At 46.7% G+C, this 17,877-nt stretch overlaps 3 protein-coding genes across 3 annotated transcripts in view; 2 read left to right on the top strand and 1 right to left on the bottom strand.

The window, feature by feature from the left end:
* The window catches only part of BTBD19 (BTB domain containing 19), a 39,961-nt gene extending 29,493 nt beyond the window's left edge, over nucleotides 1-10,468 (top strand). The window contains exon 8 of the mRNA XM_067009156.1: nucleotides 10,120-10,468. Within this exon, the coding sequence (XP_066865257.1) occupies nucleotides 10,120-10,374 (255 nt within the window). The 3' untranslated portion in view covers nucleotides 10,375-10,468. The remainder of the gene's footprint in view (nucleotides 1-10,119) is intronic.
* The window catches only part of LOC131744159 (small ribosomal subunit protein uS14-like), an 84,693-nt gene that overhangs the window by 23,371 nt on the left and 43,445 nt on the right, over nucleotides 1-17,877 (top strand). The window lies entirely within an intron of this gene.
* EIF2B3 (eukaryotic translation initiation factor 2B subunit gamma) overlaps nucleotides 4,557-17,877 on the bottom strand; it is a 158,542-nt gene continuing 145,221 nt past the window's right edge. The window contains exons 11-12 of the mRNA XM_059043067.2: nucleotides 12,774-12,877; nucleotides 4,557-4,776 (exon numbers count right to left, since the gene is read on the bottom strand). Of these exons, the coding sequence (XP_058899050.1) occupies nucleotides 4,724-4,776; nucleotides 12,774-12,877 (157 nt within the window). The 3' untranslated portion in view covers nucleotides 4,557-4,723. The remainder of the gene's footprint in view (nucleotides 4,777-12,773; nucleotides 12,878-17,877) is intronic.

The following is a 17,877-nucleotide window of genomic DNA, read 5'->3' as shown; positions in this document are numbered from 1 at the left end:
AGAAATAGCCTCTAAACTAGGTTTTGTGGGCCCCCAGATTGCTCTTGCGGCTATAGCAAAAGATGAGTATGGCTGGGTGTCATCAGGACTGGAAGTAGAGAGGCTTTGCTGTAAGTAGTTCTTGAGGCCTCCTTCCCTCTCACTAGATTTGCAGACATAAGGTCCATGGAGAAATAGATTGCTAATCACCTGGGCCTTGGGACTCTTTCCACAGCAGGCCCACCATTGCTAACAACTGTGGTAAAGTCCGGCACTTCTATGGATGCTTTCAGGGCAGGGCCTGACTTCTGAGAAAACTTCTTGCCTTGTAAAGTCCAAACACCAGGGTGGGAGAAACTGGTCTGCAGTTCCAACAACTCTAACCCAGGGCCTAGTGCCCTCTGACTGCTCTGTGCTCCACAGTGACCTTTCTTCTCCCCAACAAAGTTGAGTTCCTACATACAGCTGAGCTCAGCCAGGGTGAGCTAAAGCCACAGACCCCAGGGAACAGGGAGGGAAGAAGCTCCTCTTTTCTCTCTATAACAGCCTGCTTCAACTATGGAATAGCCTGGTTCACAGTCACTTCCACTGGACCTTGGTATATGCCTTGGGCCCAAACCAGAGAAATTCTCCAAGGAATAACAAAAAAAGAAAAGCAATCATTCATTATCACCAGGGAGTAAATCTAACTACTGATTGAGACAAATATTCCTTAAGGTCTCTTATGAAGCCACACCTTTGCTAAGCTCTGGGATTGCAGAATACCTGATTTTTAGAAGTTCATAGCCTAAGAGGGAGCACAGAGACCACATGGGAAACCACTGTGAGCTGGAATACTCAGGGAGGTTTCCAGAAGTGAGAAGATCTGGATGGGAGAGGTGGGAGGGTGACAGAATCTAAATGGAGAAGACATGGTCCAAGGTCTGGATCTTTCATTTACTGGCTATGAGATCTTGGGCAAGTCACATAATCTCTGACATTGCCCTAAGGATTAAATGAGATAATATATATAGCTGAGGAACGGTGCCAGGAAAAGTGAAGCAAAACCACACACTCACACACACACCCACACACACCCACACTCACACAAGCAGAACCACACACACACACACACACACACACACACACACACACACACCGCTGTTGGGGAAAGTCATCAGCCTGGCTTCAGGGTAGGGTCCATGAGGGAGGAGCCAGGGCAGGCCCTCTTTCCTTTGGGCTGGCTTCTGTTACCTGGGCCAGGCAAAGTCAATGACACTGAGATGTGGAGGAGGGAAGCAGATGCCCTAGCAGCCCCCCACTACCATCCATTATGTTTGGGGGCCAAGCCTGGGAATGTATGCCCCTTCCCTCTAGGCAGATTTATTCCAGTAGCACCTGTCAAGTCTCTAGTGCTAGAGGCTGCAACCAGAGATCAGAGAATGGCCTTTTACCTTGATGGTGAGGGAGAATCAAGGCAGAATTTCCCCATTTATCCATGGCAGAAGAGCCCCTGATGCAAGCCTTCTGGGTGGTGGCAGATGGCTCAGGATGAAGACAGGTCATCCTGACCTCTAGTAGAATGTGTTCTGCTCAGCCTCTTTTATCTCCCTGTCAGCTCCATCAGAGCTGAGCTTTCTAGATCTTCTGTCTGGGTGGTCCTTCCCACACCCCTCTCCCCCTTCCTCAGACACATTTAACTATTTAAAAAGCAGCATACTAAGACCTGGCTTATGTACCTTTTTAGGGGTAGGGATGCTTGTGGATTAAAAAAAGTCTACTCTGCAATTCTCTGGAAATAGGAACAGCTTCTAAACTAGGCTGTGCAGACCCCTAAATCACTCTTGGGATCCAGCTAGAGTTTTCCCTGATACTTTCCACTGCAGATGGGAGTGGGCTAGCAAAAGTAATGTGGTGAAGAACTGCGAAGTTCAGCCTCTCGCCTTGGAAAAAGCTTGGAGGGCAGTCTTGGCGGTCAATCCCCTTACAGGCTCAGGGAGCTCTTGTTGGCAGGTAGGGGAGACGGTTTACTGAGGGAGGAGTTCTTGTACCAGTAGCCATCAAATTGTGTCTGATCTGGCAAGCTCCCCAAAAAAACCCTGTTCCTCAACACCTCCCCAGAGACCTCCTTGATTTGGCATTAAAGGCCCCCTTCCCCCTCTCCTCCACTTCCCTCATGCAGCATCATTGAGAGAGAGAGGCAGGGCAGATTCTGTCTGGCTCTTCTGGCTTCTGTCCCATGGAGAGGTAGCCGGCCAGTGGACATTCAGTTGCTCACTACGTTTCCAACCTCTGTAGATGCTGCCAAAAGGAAACAAAAGCTGTCCCTGCCTTCTGGCAGACAAATAGAGCAAAGAGAAGAGAAATCAAAGCACCTTGGGCACTCAGCCCTTTCTGCAGTTGTTGGAGACAATAGCAGCAGTGTCCTGAGCTGGGGGCTGCTCCCAGCTGGGACTCAAACTCAGCAAGGTCTTCCCCTGGGGGACTTTTACCTTGTCTTCTTTTTCTTTCTTTTTTAAAAAAACTCTTATTTATTTATTTTTGGCTGCATTGGGTCTTCGTTGCTGCACACTGGCTTTCTCTCGTTTCAGCGAGTGGGGGCTACTCTTCATTGCGGTGCACAGGCTTCTCACTGTGGTGGCTTCTCTGTTGTGGAGCATGGGCTCTAGGCGCGCGGGCTTCAGCAATTGCGGCACGTGGGCTCAGTAGATGTGGCTCGTGGGCTTAATTGCTCCGCAGCATGTGAGATCTTCCTGTACCAGGGCTCGAACCTGTGTCCCCTGCACTGGCAGGCGGATTCTTAACCACTGAGCCACCAGGGAAGCCCACCCTGTGTTTTCTCCAGCTCCCTCCTTTCCTTGGAGCAGGAGCTGCTCATGGGCTTGTGCAAGGGAAGGCAGAGGAGAGGCTTTTCCTCTACTTTACTGTCAGGGGTTCCAAGAGCTCAGTGGCGAAGATCAGAACGGGGTATGGGAAGGCTCTGGGACAGTTTAATCAATCCCTTCTCTTCCCCTACCCCACCCTACATCCAAATCCACCCACCTCTATCCCCTTTCTGTGGTCAAGGAGCAGTCTTCTGGCCTCTTGGGCCACCTGGACCCCAAGGGTCAGAAAGCTCTGAGAGGGGACAAAACCTGAGAAAGTCACTTAAAAGTCACCCAGTCCAACTTTTCCATTTTGCAGATGTAGAAACTTAGGGACAGAGAGAGACGGTGATTTGGCCAAAGCCAAACAACATTCCACAGGGAAGGTCTTCTTCCATCGAGGCCAGAACTGTCTCTAGCATCATCGGAGGCCCACAAATTTAATATCACCTCCAAAGGGGATCATCTTGGGCACTACCACAGCTCTTTATTCCCACCTCCCCTGCAGTCCTATCAATTTCAACCACTCTGCTGGGCCATTTCAGCTCCTGTCTGATTAGGACAAACTTTCAGGAACCTTGTCCTGACCAGTGGCAGGAATGTGGAGCTCTAGAGCAACCAAGAAGGCTGGCGGAGGTGGAGATCCCCCAGGGTAGGAATGCTCATCTAGTCTCTGACAAGTTCAATAAAAGCAACTAAGAGTCAGGCAAGATCACTCAGATGAACTTGAGAGACTTCAGATTTTTCAAGCAATGTAGAAACCAGTATTCAAATCATTCTTTATAATTACAGCCACCCACAGTGAGCACATCAAGAGAAACGTTTCCTTTGATAATTCTAGGAGGTGAAATCTCACCCCAGGAATCACTTTCATCTTCCACCAAACACCTGCAGGCTGTAAAAGCAATGTAGGGAGAGGCAAGAGCAGAGTGTGTGTGTTTGGGAGCGGGGGTGGTGAAGGCAAGGTGCACAGCGCTCCAGAAGAGCTGTGAGTACTGAAATCTCACTTCTCAATGATCTGAAGCAGGAGTCTGTGTAATTAGGGTATAAAGGAGTGCAGTTGGAGAAGACTCAGAAAGAATTTCAAATGATGATATAGGTTGCTGGCTCTTCCTTACCACGTTGGGCAGACCTCACTAAGAGGAGGTGAGAAGGGGTCTGGCTTCTCTCAAACCATGGCTTTCTTTTATTGTTCTTTCCTCCACTAAAACCTGTGGGGATAGGCTTGTTGGCTAGGCAGGGGCTGCCTCCTGATTGCTTTAGGGTCTCCAAGGTATAATGGTTGAGCTGGAGAAACTGACCCAAGACTGGAAGGATAGGAAGTAAATGGCAGGGGTTAGAGGGTGAGGCTGGCGGTGGTGTGGTGTCAGGGGCCAGGAATCTGTATGGTAGGTACGGGAGCAGAGTAGTAAGTCCTGGACTGAGGTTCAGGGGCCAGGCTGCCCAAATTGACAGCTGTAGAGGGAACATCATATGCAGAGGTTGCAATGGCAGCAGCTAGGCCTATGGCTCTAGAAAGCCAGATTAGGGTCAGGGACTGAAGTACCCCCAGGTCCTTTCAGGTGGGAGATGCTTTTAGGACTAGGCTGGGCCAGCCATTCAGAAAGTAGCCCTCCTAGGAACTTCACCACTGGACAGCTGCTGCCCCTGTCTGATAACCTCAGTGTACAAGAGCTAGGCCACTGTTCCACACGCCAGCTCCAGGTGGTCTCTACAACATGAACACACACTGTGTATCTCTGGAGCCCATTTGATGTGGAGCTTGGGACTACTCCCTAAGTCTCCAGCATGGCTTTGGGAGCCCTTCTTTTATTGGGAAATAAATACAGAGTCAAACAGGTGGGCCAGCCAACATCTGTAGTTCTGGGGGACAAGAGGAAGGAGTCTGACTTGCTCAGAACTCAGATCTCCATGAGCTGGTCATTCCCCACGATCACCTCGTTCACTCGTTTGGCTATAAAAGAAAAAGAAAAGATTGTTTAAGAAATGGCAGCAAAATATGTCATTTCAAACCCAATTACTTCTTATTCTGTGTTCATAAACATTCATTCCTCTCCTATGTGGCTCTGCTCTTTAGAAGCTCTTAGGAATACAACTTATCAAAAGGACTTTGGAAGAGACAATATCTTCCCACACGGGAGGAGGGGACTGACTCTCTATACACCTGGCTTTCAGGAGACTTCACATAGAAGGGGAACTGAGTCATAAAGAATGAGAGAGTTTTTTTAAGCAGTATATCAAGCGGAAGGCATTCCAGGCTGTTAGAACAACATGAGCAAAGACATAAAGATGTAAGAAAGAGGAATGTGAAAAACTGTGGTGTGGCCAGAGGGTAGGGAATGGGGGAAAATAGTGAGAAGAAAAGAGACTAAATAGTTAAATGGAGATATTCAAAGGAGAAAGGGAGATGCCTCATATGTCACATGTAAATAATACCACATACTTGATAGGGTTATTGTGAGGATTCAATGAGTTAAAGAATCATTGAGTGTTTGACAAATAGTGGTCATTATTATTTTTATAAAGTCCAAACTCACAAGGCCCTCTATGACCTGACCTTTGGCTACCTCTCCAGCTTTATCTTCCATCACTCTCCATTTGTACCTAGAAGCCATGTTATTTTACAGCTCTAGACCTTAGTACATGCTGTTCCCTCTGCCTAGAATGCCTTTCTTTCCCTCCCTACTCACCCTAAATGCCCTAATCAAGCACCTCTACTATGTGATGCCTTCCCTTCCGAACTGTCCATTTCCTGCTCTCTGAAAACACTCTACCTGATGTGTATCTCTATCTCTACTTCACTGTAAGAATTTTGAGGGCAGGGGCAGTGGATTTATGATCACACCCCAGTGTCTAGCACAGCTACTGGCACATGAAAGATTTCAGAGATTTGGGGTAATGACAGGGATAGGGTATGGTTATATAAGTGGAGAGCTAAAGTTGCAAGGGAGTGAAGGTTGGTGGAGAATATCAGGGAATGGTGAAGCTGAGGGACTGGATGGTTCAGCGATGAATATGTTTAAGTTGTCCAAGATGTTTGGAAAAAGAGAGGGAGGAAAGGGGAAGACTGTGAACCCTCAATATATTTAGGGGAGTGCCCTGGGAGCTTACCAATGATGGGGTGAAAGCTAAGAAGAGGGTTAGCTTTCAAGGAGTAAGAGCTATAGAAAGGAGGCAGTGAACCAATGGTCTGGAAGGGGTAGGGGAAACCAGGAGCATGCTGTCTGCTTGTTCCCTGGAGGTACGGAGCAGATGTAGGAGGCAGGAGAGCTTTCAGTGTTCTATTGGCTCAGACAGAAAAGGCTGACCACCTGGCTGAAAATGGATTCCTTCTGGGTTAGCTTGGCTTCTAAAGGTCCAACACCTTTTCTGCCACACACGGGGGCTTGAGAGTGACCCTGATAGGTGAGGCAGAAACTCTGACTTTCCTAAGGCTCTACTTCAGCCTCAGAAGGGTTTGGTGCAGCAAAATGAAGATCGTTAACAATGGGACCAAGTTTGACAGTAAGAGAAGTTTTGTTCTGTTCATACTGCCCACAGCCTGGAGCCTACTTCTGCTCTGTCAGTAGAAAGGGGGTTTCTGACTGAAGCTTTGGAGACTTTGAGATTTCAGACATGTCCTCTGTTCTATCCACCTTTCCACTTTTGTTTCTTGCTATATCTCCCTTATACACTATATTCTAGATTTTCCAAATGATTTTCAATTCCCAACATATCAGATTGATTTTTGCCGTCAGCTGCCTGTTTACATGGTTCCCCTTTGCTTGAGAGGTTCTTCCCTTTTGTATATTTGGTAAATAGCCAACAATTTTAAGATTTAGCCTAAATTCTCTCCTTTGAGATGGTGTTCCTGATCCTTGTGCCAGGAATTTCTCTCTTGTGTCCTTAATTAACCCTGACAGTCTTCTACCATCATACCCGTGAAACTTTAGTGTACTTATTTCTTTTCTCATCTGTGTCTCTATAATAGACTGTGAGCAGCTGGACAGCAAGAGGCAAGTCTTACTCATCTTTACACCCCTAGCCTCTCAGAGCCTAGAAGACAGGCGGTAATTGTTTGTTGAAGGTGTGTGTGTTTTGGGGGTTATGTGAGGGTAGAGAAGTGGGAAAAGGAGCATGTATGGAGGAGAAGGCCTCCAATCCCCTTGTCAAAGACAACAGAACTGACACATCCGGTGCATTACAGCAAAGGTCCTAGTGGGTCTAGAGCATCTTTGGCCCTATTTCTCTCTTCTCCAGTAGGAAGAGAAACCAAGGTCTAGGCCTTTCACAGAGTTTCTTGTTTCAGCATTTTATTTGACAGAGGCAATCTCATGTGAGAAGAAAAGGTGACAGTGCAGAACAGGAGAGCTCTGAGCCATAGAGATTTGAATTCTATTGGTAATTTGACTTTGAGCAAATTATTTCATGTCTTTGGGCTTTAGTTTCCTCACAAAGTTGTGGGGATTCAATAAGGTAATTGATGTAAAGAGCCTTGATAAGTATTAAACGGAAGTTACAGGATGTGGCTGGGTCTGGCCTGTGTACTCCTGCCCTAGGAGGTGTTCTTTTTATACTTCATAGCCATCTGCTTCCTTCAGTGAGAGGAATGGGAGGGAGGCCCAGACACTGCTCAGGCTGCTAAATTCCCTAGGGCTGGGGCCATCCTGGAGTGTGACTGTCAATCAGGCTCTACCTTGAGGTAAGACTGACCAGAAAAGAAGAAAGGAAACGCTTCTCTGGCTAGCGTCCCAGGGCACCTCCAAAAGCTCCTCTTTGCCCTTTATCCCTCTGTAGCCATGAGTTAACCACATCATCTCATAACAAGACTCTGACATTTGTTCTTCCTTCACCCAGTCTCTTCCTAGTTTCCAGGGACACTGGAATGTTCTGAAGACAGTGCCAGTTTCATTAACACTTCTTGGTCCTCAGTGCTCCAGACCAGAGGGGTTAATGAGGGGTTAGGCTGAGGCAAACAACACCTGGGAGGAAGAGTGTATCTGGCATTTTGGGGGAAGATGTATTTTTATGGAGATTCAGTAAGGTGGAGGAAACCTGAAGGGGAAAAACAAGCAGTACTAGTTCTGCTTGGCCAGGGCTGGGAGCAGGCTCCAATAAACACACTGGAAAAGTTCTGGGCTGGAATCAGGTCGGGAAAGATCCTAAAGGGAAGAGTACAAGGGAGGAAAGTAAGTTGGGAAAAAAACCAGAGAGGTAGAAGGGAATGACAAGTCACATATGAAAAGCTGCACTGTTGGGAAGCTGGGGAGGACTACCGCTAGCCAGGACTTGACCTATGTACCCATCAGGTCTACTTTCACAGCCAAAGGACTGATCATTGTGGGACCAGGGACGAGATCCAAGTTCTCTCACTGATAGTAATAAAAGACTCAGATGAAATGTCCAATTAGTTTCCCAGGTTTTGACTTTGTTGGCTGTGGCTTTTCAGTTGGCTTGAGCAGGAGGTCAAACTTGGCTGCCAGGATTTTTGCCAGAGATAATCTCATTAACTGAGCATGCTGGGTGGGGTGACTAAAGCCAGAATCGTTAGAAAATGCCTTGTTCTCCTGGTAGTGCTAAAAAAGGGCAGAGGGGCCTACACTGGGTTACGATAGTCCCATTTTTGGTGTAGAAGACTGCTATGGATGTGGTGACTCTGTGGCATGCAAATGACTGGGATTTGGAGAGGGGACGGCATTGCTTCCGAGGATGAATGTTTTTTCCTGAAATCCCTCCATGGGAGGAAGACTGACTGGGGACTTTGCCATCTCCTGACTCTTTGCTAGTGAGGACCTGGGTTGATGTTTGTCTGGGTCATCCATAGTTGACAGGTCTTGATTGTTGCATTGATGGTTTGGAATTTGCATTCTCAATGTGGCTCAGCCTCAAAGAAAAGTCATAGTGGGGACTTCCCTGGTGGTCCATTGGGTAAGACTCCACGCTCCCAATGCAGGAGGCCTGGGTTTGATCCCTGGACAGGGAACTAGATCCCGCATGCATGCCACAACTAAGAAGCTCACATGTGGCAACTATAAATCTGCATGCTGCAACTAAAGACCCAGCACGCTGCAACGAAGATCCCGTGTGCAGCAAGTAAGACCCGGTGCAGCCAAAATAAATAAGTAAATAAATAATTAAAAAAAAAAGAAAAGTGATAGTGGGAACAGGTGACTGGCCAGGAGCACCTGTGGCAGGAAGGCACTGACTACTGTGCTGGACACATTGGTCTCTCTCGCATAGAGGACAGAGCAAGAAATGTTGGGGTTCTCCAGTTTAAAGTCCAGATGACTTCCCTGGCCATCTCTCCTTCAGGACCGTTAAGGAGAGGGCATGTAGTTAGAGCCAGAAAGCCCAGGAGACGCTGCAGCCTGTGACATCCTAGGGGTATGGCTGGCACATCCCTATGCTCCCTGATGGGAGATGTGCCTCAATACTGGCATTCAGTTGACATTCATGCATTCTGCACACAGAATGAAGAGGGGTCCTTGCAAAGTAAAAGAAAGGAGCACCATTACTTTGCTGGAAGTGGGGAGAGGAACAAGCAGAAACTGTGAGCTTCCAGGTTCCAGCAAATAAGAAAGGAGGGACACCCTAGGGCAGTGGCAAATGGAGTTCACTCATTCAAATATGCCAGTAAAAACAACAAAAGGAAGCAGCTCCTGGCTCCAGGAGGGACTGAAAGAAGAAAAGCACTAGGGGATGTTTCTACTTTTTGCTGAGCAGGAGATAATTTACAAAGACAAAGAGGCGAGAAGGAGGTGGAAGAAACATGGTGTGGGGCCATAAACCCAAATAGGAGAGAACAAAGCAGGACAGAGAAATGCAATGAGGAGACAGGGGAGAGGATGGGATAAGAAAGCAGCCTCACAGACCAGCTGAGCGGCTGCTTTTGAAGCTCTGGGGATCCCTTCCAAGGCCTTCCATGGAATCAGAGAAAAGGCTGGTGTTCTGAATCCTATTTTTTAAGAAACAACCAACAGGCCTCAGATGCTCAAAAAACAAGTTTCTCTGCAAGCCAAGGGTAGGCCTGGGTGAAGTGGTATGCTGAGCAGGAGAAAGAACTAACACCTGATGTTCCTGAGGAGAGTAAGAGCCATAATATGGAGGCCAAATACAGTTTTCCTATTGGTCTGAGAAAGATGGACTAAAGGGAGAAAAAGGGTATCAATGACCAAATTCTGCTAGGCAAGCCAGGAATGGCTTCTTCTTCTGGTCTTTTTGGAGGCTGTCAGTAGTTCAGGCTGAAGACCCAGTTTTGTCATGTACTAGCTATGACCTTGGGTAAATTTCAACTTTTCTTTTCTTTTTTTTTTTGCAGTACGCGGGACTCTTACTGCTACAGCCTCTCCCGTTGCGGAGCACAGGCTCCGGACGCGCAGGCTCAGTGACCATGGCTCACGGGCCCAGCCGCTCCGCGGCACGTGGGATCCTCCCGGACCGGGGCACAAACCCGTGTCCCCTGCATCGGCAGGCGGACTCTCAACCACTGCGCCACCAGGGAAGCCCAATTTCAACTTTTCGAAGTCTCAGTTTCCACTTCACCAAATGGGTCAATAATGAATCCCTACCTTAGATGGCTTTTATGAGAATCCAATAAGACAATGCATGTGAGAACATTTTAAAGCTGTAAACAATAGCTGTAGGCCAGTGGCACTCTAGGAGGGCAGGGCCATCCATGCCTCCTGTGCTGGAGTTCAAGCTGGTGTCTCAGCCCTCTCACCTAAGCTCATACTCTCAGCTGGCACGGGATCACAGCAGAAAGTACCAATAGCTGGGGCACTGCTGCTGACCAACACTCCTGTTCAAAGGTTCTCTGGTGAGACACTGGGTGGACTTTGTCTCCTACTAACTGAACTAAAAATGACAGCCTTCCCTGCAGCTAGGGCATGGGTACAGGATCTAGGCTTGACCTGTTAATGCAGCCACCACAAACCTTGGGCCTGGGCCACCACACAAAAAAGTAGGAACCAGAGAGAATCCACCTGCTGGGCGGCTGGAGTAGCACTGCCAGCTGTGATAACCAGTGTTCAGCAAGGATGGCAGCAGTGTCCTCACCAGAATGATTTGGAGTGTAAATCTTGGCTGTAACCCATTTTCTAAGCTTGATTCTGCAACTATCTTAGAGCTGTGAGCTACCTACCTTTACAATGAATTCTTTATCAGCTTAAATCAGCCAGAGTTATTAGTTTATGATGCTTATAACAAAGAACCTTATTGGTAAACTAGTGACACCCAGGAAAGGCCTCTTAGAAATGGCAATTCTCACACGTAGAAGAAGAAAGCACTTGAAATGTGAGAAGAAAGGCGATGAAGAGGAGAGCTGCATCTAGTCTCAAGTGGAAGAAAAAGGGTGGTTTCAGGCCAAGGCCACATCTCCCCAGTTCATTTATTGGTGTTGCATGTGGTTCTTTCATCAGCATAAGTTTAGAAGAGAAGCCGGAAGAGATTTCGTGATAATTGCAACTATCTCACAAATACCTTTCTTGGAACCCGAACTCTCTGCCCTGAAATGCCCCCAAATTCCCTTTATGGATCCAAAATTCATTCATTTATCTCTCCTCTTCCCACTATCTACGATAAACCAGGACCTGTTCTGAGAGCTAGGGATACATATTGAAATAAGCCAATCCTTGGCCTGAGGATCTCAGTCTAGTAGGGAAGGTAGATTCATAAATAATAGCCATAACTTGTGTATGTACTTTAATAAAGGTATTGACAAAGGAGCAGAGGAGGAAGGAATGCTCATTTTGACTGTGGGGAATCATGGGAAGAGTTAGGAAGGTTCTATAGAGAAAGCACTTGGGCAGAGTCATCAAGAATTCCAGAGAGAGAGGGGGCATGCACAAAGGCATGGAGAGGCACAAGAGCATGGTATGTATATGGAGCTCTAAGTCCCCTGGTATGCTCCAGAAGCTGTGTGTACTCCTCAAAACATTTAACTGTATTTAATTCTCACAACAATCCTCCACGATAGGTATTATTGTCTCAATTTTTCTAGTTTCAAAAATCTGAGATCAAGAAATTAAAAACTTAACCTGGTGCACATCCAGTGAATTGCACAGCTGAGAGCTGAACCCGCGTCTGTTTTGAGTCTAAAGCTCACAAGGGAAGTATACAACTTTAAAAAGGGAAGGAGAAAAAACTGAAGAAGGCCTCTACTTACTGGGAGAAGGAAAATGATGTGGCTTACACCAATTCAGAATTGGTGGGTTTAGTTCCTTCAGCAACTCCCCTATCTCACCCTATTTTAGGTTTAGGAACAATCTGAAAAGGAATGAGCCATCCTTAGTGATCTTGAGCTTTGTCTACTTTTTGGTTAAAAATACCTAGCCAAATTATGGACCATTCAAATTTGACCAGCCCAGCAGGGAAATCCTGATGTCTGCATGTCTCTCAAGCACTATACAGTCTTTCTACAGCTACAGCGCAGAGCTAGCTAACAGTAAAGCTCACAGCATCAGCACTAAGCAGTTGAGGATGGCTCTGAGACAATGGCTTCTGAAGAAGCTGCTAACCTTCTTCCAGGCCAAGAATCTATGGGACTCTCTCTTAACTATCAGGTCAGATGAGGTACTCAAGGACTGCAGGAGGCCAGAGCTAGTTCCAGAGCCTTTGTTGGATCACTGGCCCTTCTCTCTTATTTACAGTGGCCTAACAGCCACTGTAAAGTATTGGTGCCAATCTGGATCATCAGATCTTTCTGTTATGTTTTCAATTTTTTGGTAGTACGGCTGCATAAATATATATGAGCTATCTAACAAGTTAAATTCTTAAAAATGGAACTGTAAAGTCAAAGTTAAAAAATTTGACAGTGATGTCAATCCCCTCCTAAGATAGCTTTATCAATTTATGTTCTCACCTGAAGTGTATGCATATGCTTGTTCCCCAATTCTCACCAGCACTGAGCATTATCTGTGCTACTGTGATATGTAAAAAATGGCACTTGTGATTGTAATTTGGTTTCTGGTTTACCTTTGGCTTCAATCCTCTGGCTGCTTCCAATTAGGCAGTTCTTGATGTCTGCTCCCTTCTCTATTACAGCATTGTTGCAGATGACGCTGCCCTGGATGTTGCTTCTGTAACACAGTAACCAAGTTAGGGAGTGTCCATGGCTCTCATCACTATCCTTGTCGCTATGGGTTGAGGGTTCTGGCTCCTCCATATGCTAGGACTAGCTGGCCAGTCCAGTTAATGGCTACAAGCTTATCATTAGAAGACAGAATTATGGCTCAGCTGGACCAGGAGAGGACTGGGCTTTAGAGAAGACCAGAGTTTGTATATGCTTATAATGATATTCCCCTAAAGCCTGAAAAGAGCAACCAGTCTGCCTTCAGTTCTTTAGGCATCCCAGGCTGGGAGGTCTAAATTCCATCCAATCTCTCTTCCTTTGGTCTGGGGGTGGAAGCTGGCCCTGGTCCCTGGGCTGATCCATTGCTCCTGTCTCTCATCTGGGAATATACACCAAATTTCATTGGAGGCTCAGATCCCATGAATCTTCCCAGGAGATCAGCTATGGAAACAGTGGGTGCCCCACAGCTCTCATCATAGACCCTGGTTAATCAAAACCATACTCGTTTAGAAAAAAACGGATGCTTTTTAAACCAACTCCATGCTACATAAAAGATTACTCATAAAAGCCAGTCTCAAGAGTAGCTCCACTGGCTCTCAGCATTTGAATGTGTTTAAAAAGCATCTTCTTGGCTTCTGAGGACTGGTGGGTGGGGGAAAAGTCCTTTTGAAAATCTTCACTAGCATTTATTGCATACCTACCTCAGGCCAGGTACTGTGCTAAATATTCTATATACATTACAGGAGTGACCTACAAATCTAGCCATTTCATCAGTAAAATCATCTGGGACATTCCTAAATCATTCTGGAAGTACCATTTTTACCTCTGATGTAGTAAAAATAACCAAATTTTAAAGATGAGGTAACAGATTAAGAGAAGTTAAACCATTTACCTAAAACCACATAACTGCCAAGTAGCAATTTCAAAACTAAGTCTGCCTGACTCCAGAATTCATACATTTAATCATAATGCCATACAAAGAAATTAAGGGGGGACTTCCTTGGTGGTGCAGTGGTTAAGACTCCACACTCCCAATGCAGGGGGCCTGGGTTCAATTTCTGGTCAGGGAACCAGATCCCACATCATGTCTCAACTAAGAGTTCGCATGACACAACTAAGGAGCCAGCAAGCTGCAACTAAGGAGCCCTGGCACAACCAAATAAATAAATAAGGTTTAAAAAAAAAAAGAAGAAAGAAATTAAGGGGAGAAAAGGCTAGAGGAAGCCTGGGACCGCCTAGTTTATTTATTTATTTATTTATTTATTTAATTTATTTATTTTTGTCTGCATTGGGTCTTCTTTGCTGCATGCAGGCTTTCTCTAGTTGTGGCGAGCGGGGTCTACTCTTGGTTATGGTGCACAGGCTTCTTATTGCTGTGGCTTCTCTCATTGTGGAGCACGAGCTCTAGGCGCGTGGGCTTCAGTAGTTGTGGCACACGGCCTCGGTAGTTGTGGCTCGTGGGCTCTAGAGCACAGACTCAGTAGTTGTGGCACACGGGCTTAGTTGCTCCGCGGCATGTGGGATCTTCCCGGACCAGGGCTCAAACCTGTGTCCCCTGCATTGGCAGGCAGATTCTTAACCACTGCACCACCAAGGAAGCCCTGCCTAGCTGTTTTTTTGAGCCAAGATGGCTCTGTGGAAGGAGCTCTATCCTAACAAGGGAATATTCAATACCCTAAAGAGTCAGACGTGGGCAGCTGGAGGGGAGAAAGAGGTGAGTAGGAAGGATGTGAGTATCCATTTAAACAAAACAAAACACCAACTAAAAAAAAATCCTCAAGCAACCCAGGAGGCATGGGGGATGGAAAAGAGGCCATTCCAAGGACTAAAACTATCATGCACAGGCCATTAAAAAAAAGATTCTGGGCTTCCCTGGTGGTGCAGTGGTTGAGAATCCGCCTGCCGATTCAGGGGACACGGGTTCGTGCCCCGGTAAGGGAAGATCCCACATGCCACGGAGCGGCTGGGCCCGTGAGCCGTGGCCGCTGAGCCGGTGCGTCCAGAGCCTGTGCTCCTCAATGGGAGAGGCCACAACAGTGAGAGGCCCGCATACCACAAAAAAAAAAAAAAAAAAAAAAAAAAAGATTCTTCCTTGGGACTCCCCTGCTGGTCCAGTGGTAAAGAATCCACCTTCCAATGCAGGGGACGCGGGCTCAATCCCTGGTCGGGGAACTGAGATCCCACACGCAGCTGGGCAACTAAGCACATGCACCACAACTACTGAGCCTGCGTGCCTCAACTAGAGAGCTGCGTGCCGCAAACTACAGAGCCCATGCGCTCTGGAGCCCACGCACCACAACTAGAGAGAGAAAACCCGCACGCCACAACTAGAGAGAAGCCCACACGCTGCAACGAAAGATCCCATGTACCACAACTAAGATCTGATGCAGCCAAAAAATAAATAAATAAAATAAAATAAATATTAAAGAGAGAAAGATTCTTCCCAAATGCCAAAACTTTAGTAAACTGCCAAAAAGGAATTTTGGCACTTTATGGCATTCCAGAGCCTTCTTTATCTCTATTCTTCTAGAAGGTTAAAGCTTGCCGGAAAGCAAAAAAAGGCCAAAGCCACAGCAACTCTGTGGTGTGGGCTAGAGGGTAGAAACAGTTTTAGGTTTTTTTTGGCTGTACCATGCGGCATGTGGGATCCCAGTTCCCTGACCAGGGATCGAACCCACGCCCCCTGCAGTGGAAGTGTGGAGTCTCAACCACTGGACCACCAGGGAAGTCCTAGTATTAGTTTGCTTTTTGGCTCAGACTCAGGATACACTGAGTGGGTGGGCATTAAGGGACCTTCCAGCACTTTCCAATTTGCCCTCTGCCTGAGGAAAAGCAGTCCAGTCAGTGGTTAGGGTGACTCCTGCTCCTAGGGGAAAATTCACCCCAAGAGAAGAGTAAGGAAGTATAGAAAGCCTCAGACACAGAGGCTTCTGAGACACAGCAGGCTTACAACTGGCTACTAGTTTGTCACTGAAAAGTCTCATTTCTTTTTTCAAAGTGGGAAAAAGGGGATGCTTCCTACTTAGTAGTTTAAGAGTAGTAGCATGTTCTGGAGTTAGGCTAGGGGTAAACATAGTCAGCAAACAAGAAACTGCCAACAGGAACTCCAGCAGCCATAATTAGAGACTACTAAATGGCTATTTTGGAATCTGGGACACAAGTGGGAACCATTTCTGGAAGGAAGAATCTGGAATGACTGAGGTCAGATTTTTACAGCAATGGATAACCTGGGTTCTCCTTATGTTTAACATGTCTGATTAAGGTCTCAGGAACCTCCCATATTGCTTTATTGCTTGTCTCATCCAGTTTGTGTGTAACTCCCTCTGAGACAAATAAACCACCACTAGAGAGTCTGCAGATGTGATAGGGAAAAAGTGGGTTGATTGATGGGAAACTGGGAGCTCTTCTGAAGCTCTTGTTCAGTCAGTGGATCTGTGAAAGGCTTTGAGATGACAAAATGCTTAGTGAGTGTGAAATCTTTTCTACCACTGTTTCTTCAATTGTTTCCCACGATCACTGCTGCAGTCACAAGTCACCTAGCAAGGCTGAGGTACTTTGGAAAAATTTTAAGCCAATTTAGCTTTCCTCTTGTCCAGAAAGAACTCTAACATTAAGGATTTTACAGGTAGTATGTGTGTTTGCTCAGGCTGAAGGGGAAGGACAGACACTACTATATCAAACAAGCCCCCCTCCAGGTAGCCAATCCACAGTAAAGACTTTGCCTTTTCTCCTCAGTGCTTAAAGCAGGAGGGGAGATGACTTCCTATACAGCTCATGAAAAGACCTGGCCCCAGTGCCAGAACTACAGTTTCTGAATCCTACTTTTAACTCTCAGCTTGGTACTAAAGACTCTGCTGTGCCGATGCCTGGCTGTGTCCTCTAACAAGCTGCTCAGAGATGGCTAAGATTAATGGGCTTTTGGTCCTCACTTCTTGGTGGTGTCAAATTTTAAGCAAAGCTGCAGGCCTTGAGAAATTACCCCGAGAACCCTAATGCTTCAGTGGAGAGGAGGCCATGAGAAAAACAGAGGCCTATTGTAAGATCACTGCCAAGATACCATAACATATGACAGAAGGAAGAAGCCCTCACCTGGGAAGCAGGAGTGCCTCCAAATTCTCATTCCTCCTCTGGCTTTAGTTAGGACTTTCTTCAGTTTATTCCAGGAGAGAAGAGAACTCACATAAATCTAACGTCTAATACAGCTCAGTCACTACACAAAGCACTTTATATTCATTATGTAACTTAATCCTTTTAGCAAACCTGCAGGAATGGCGGTATTTATTCTAATTTTTACAGAGAAAAGTGGGGCTCACAGAAGTTAAGCAATGTGCCCAAGCCTATACAGTGGTAAGTGACTCTCCACGGTGCCACGGGCTTCTGCCTCAGCTGCTGACTAGCAGTGTTTGGTAAAGAGCCATGAAACTTCTTAGCTAACTCTGAGGACAGGCAGGTTCTTCTCTGGGGATTAGCTGGCAGGCTTTCTTAACTTACTCATAACCTTGGGGGAGAAAAGAGTAAGGAACTGGAGATACACGTAGTAGCTTTTTTTTTTTGTTTTGTTTTTTTTTTTTTTTTTTTTTGGCGGTACGTGGGCCTCTCACTGTTGGGGCCTTTCCCGTTGTGGAGCGCAGGCTCTGGACGCGCAGGCGTAGCGGCCATGGCTCACGGGCCCAGCCGCTCCGCGGCATGTGGGATCTTCCCAGACTGGGGCACGAACCTGCGTCCCCTGCATCGGCAGGCGGACTCTCAACCACTGCGCCATCAGGGAAGCCCCGTAGTAGCTTTTTTAGGCATGTGACTAAAGGTCTCCTTTAGGCCAACCCACTGCTTCAGCCCAAAGATTATGGCTGAGTTGCCCGTATCTCTCTAGATGCCAGAGGCTCCTAACCTTGGCCCAAGAGGCCCCAGTCCAGGTGTTCCACTAGATGAAGAACATGTATTATTTTTAATGAGATATTTCAGACATACGAAAAAGTCCAGAGAATATACAGAACACCTGTGTACCCA

This window comes from Kogia breviceps, chromosome 1 (genome assembly GCF_026419965.1).
Source record: "Kogia breviceps isolate mKogBre1 chromosome 1, mKogBre1 haplotype 1, whole genome shotgun sequence".
Lineage (NCBI taxonomy): Eukaryota > Metazoa > Chordata > Mammalia > Artiodactyla > Physeteridae > Kogia > Kogia breviceps.
The sequence above is the reverse complement of the archived record's forward strand: the minus strand, read 5'-3'. Positions and strand labels throughout refer to the sequence as shown.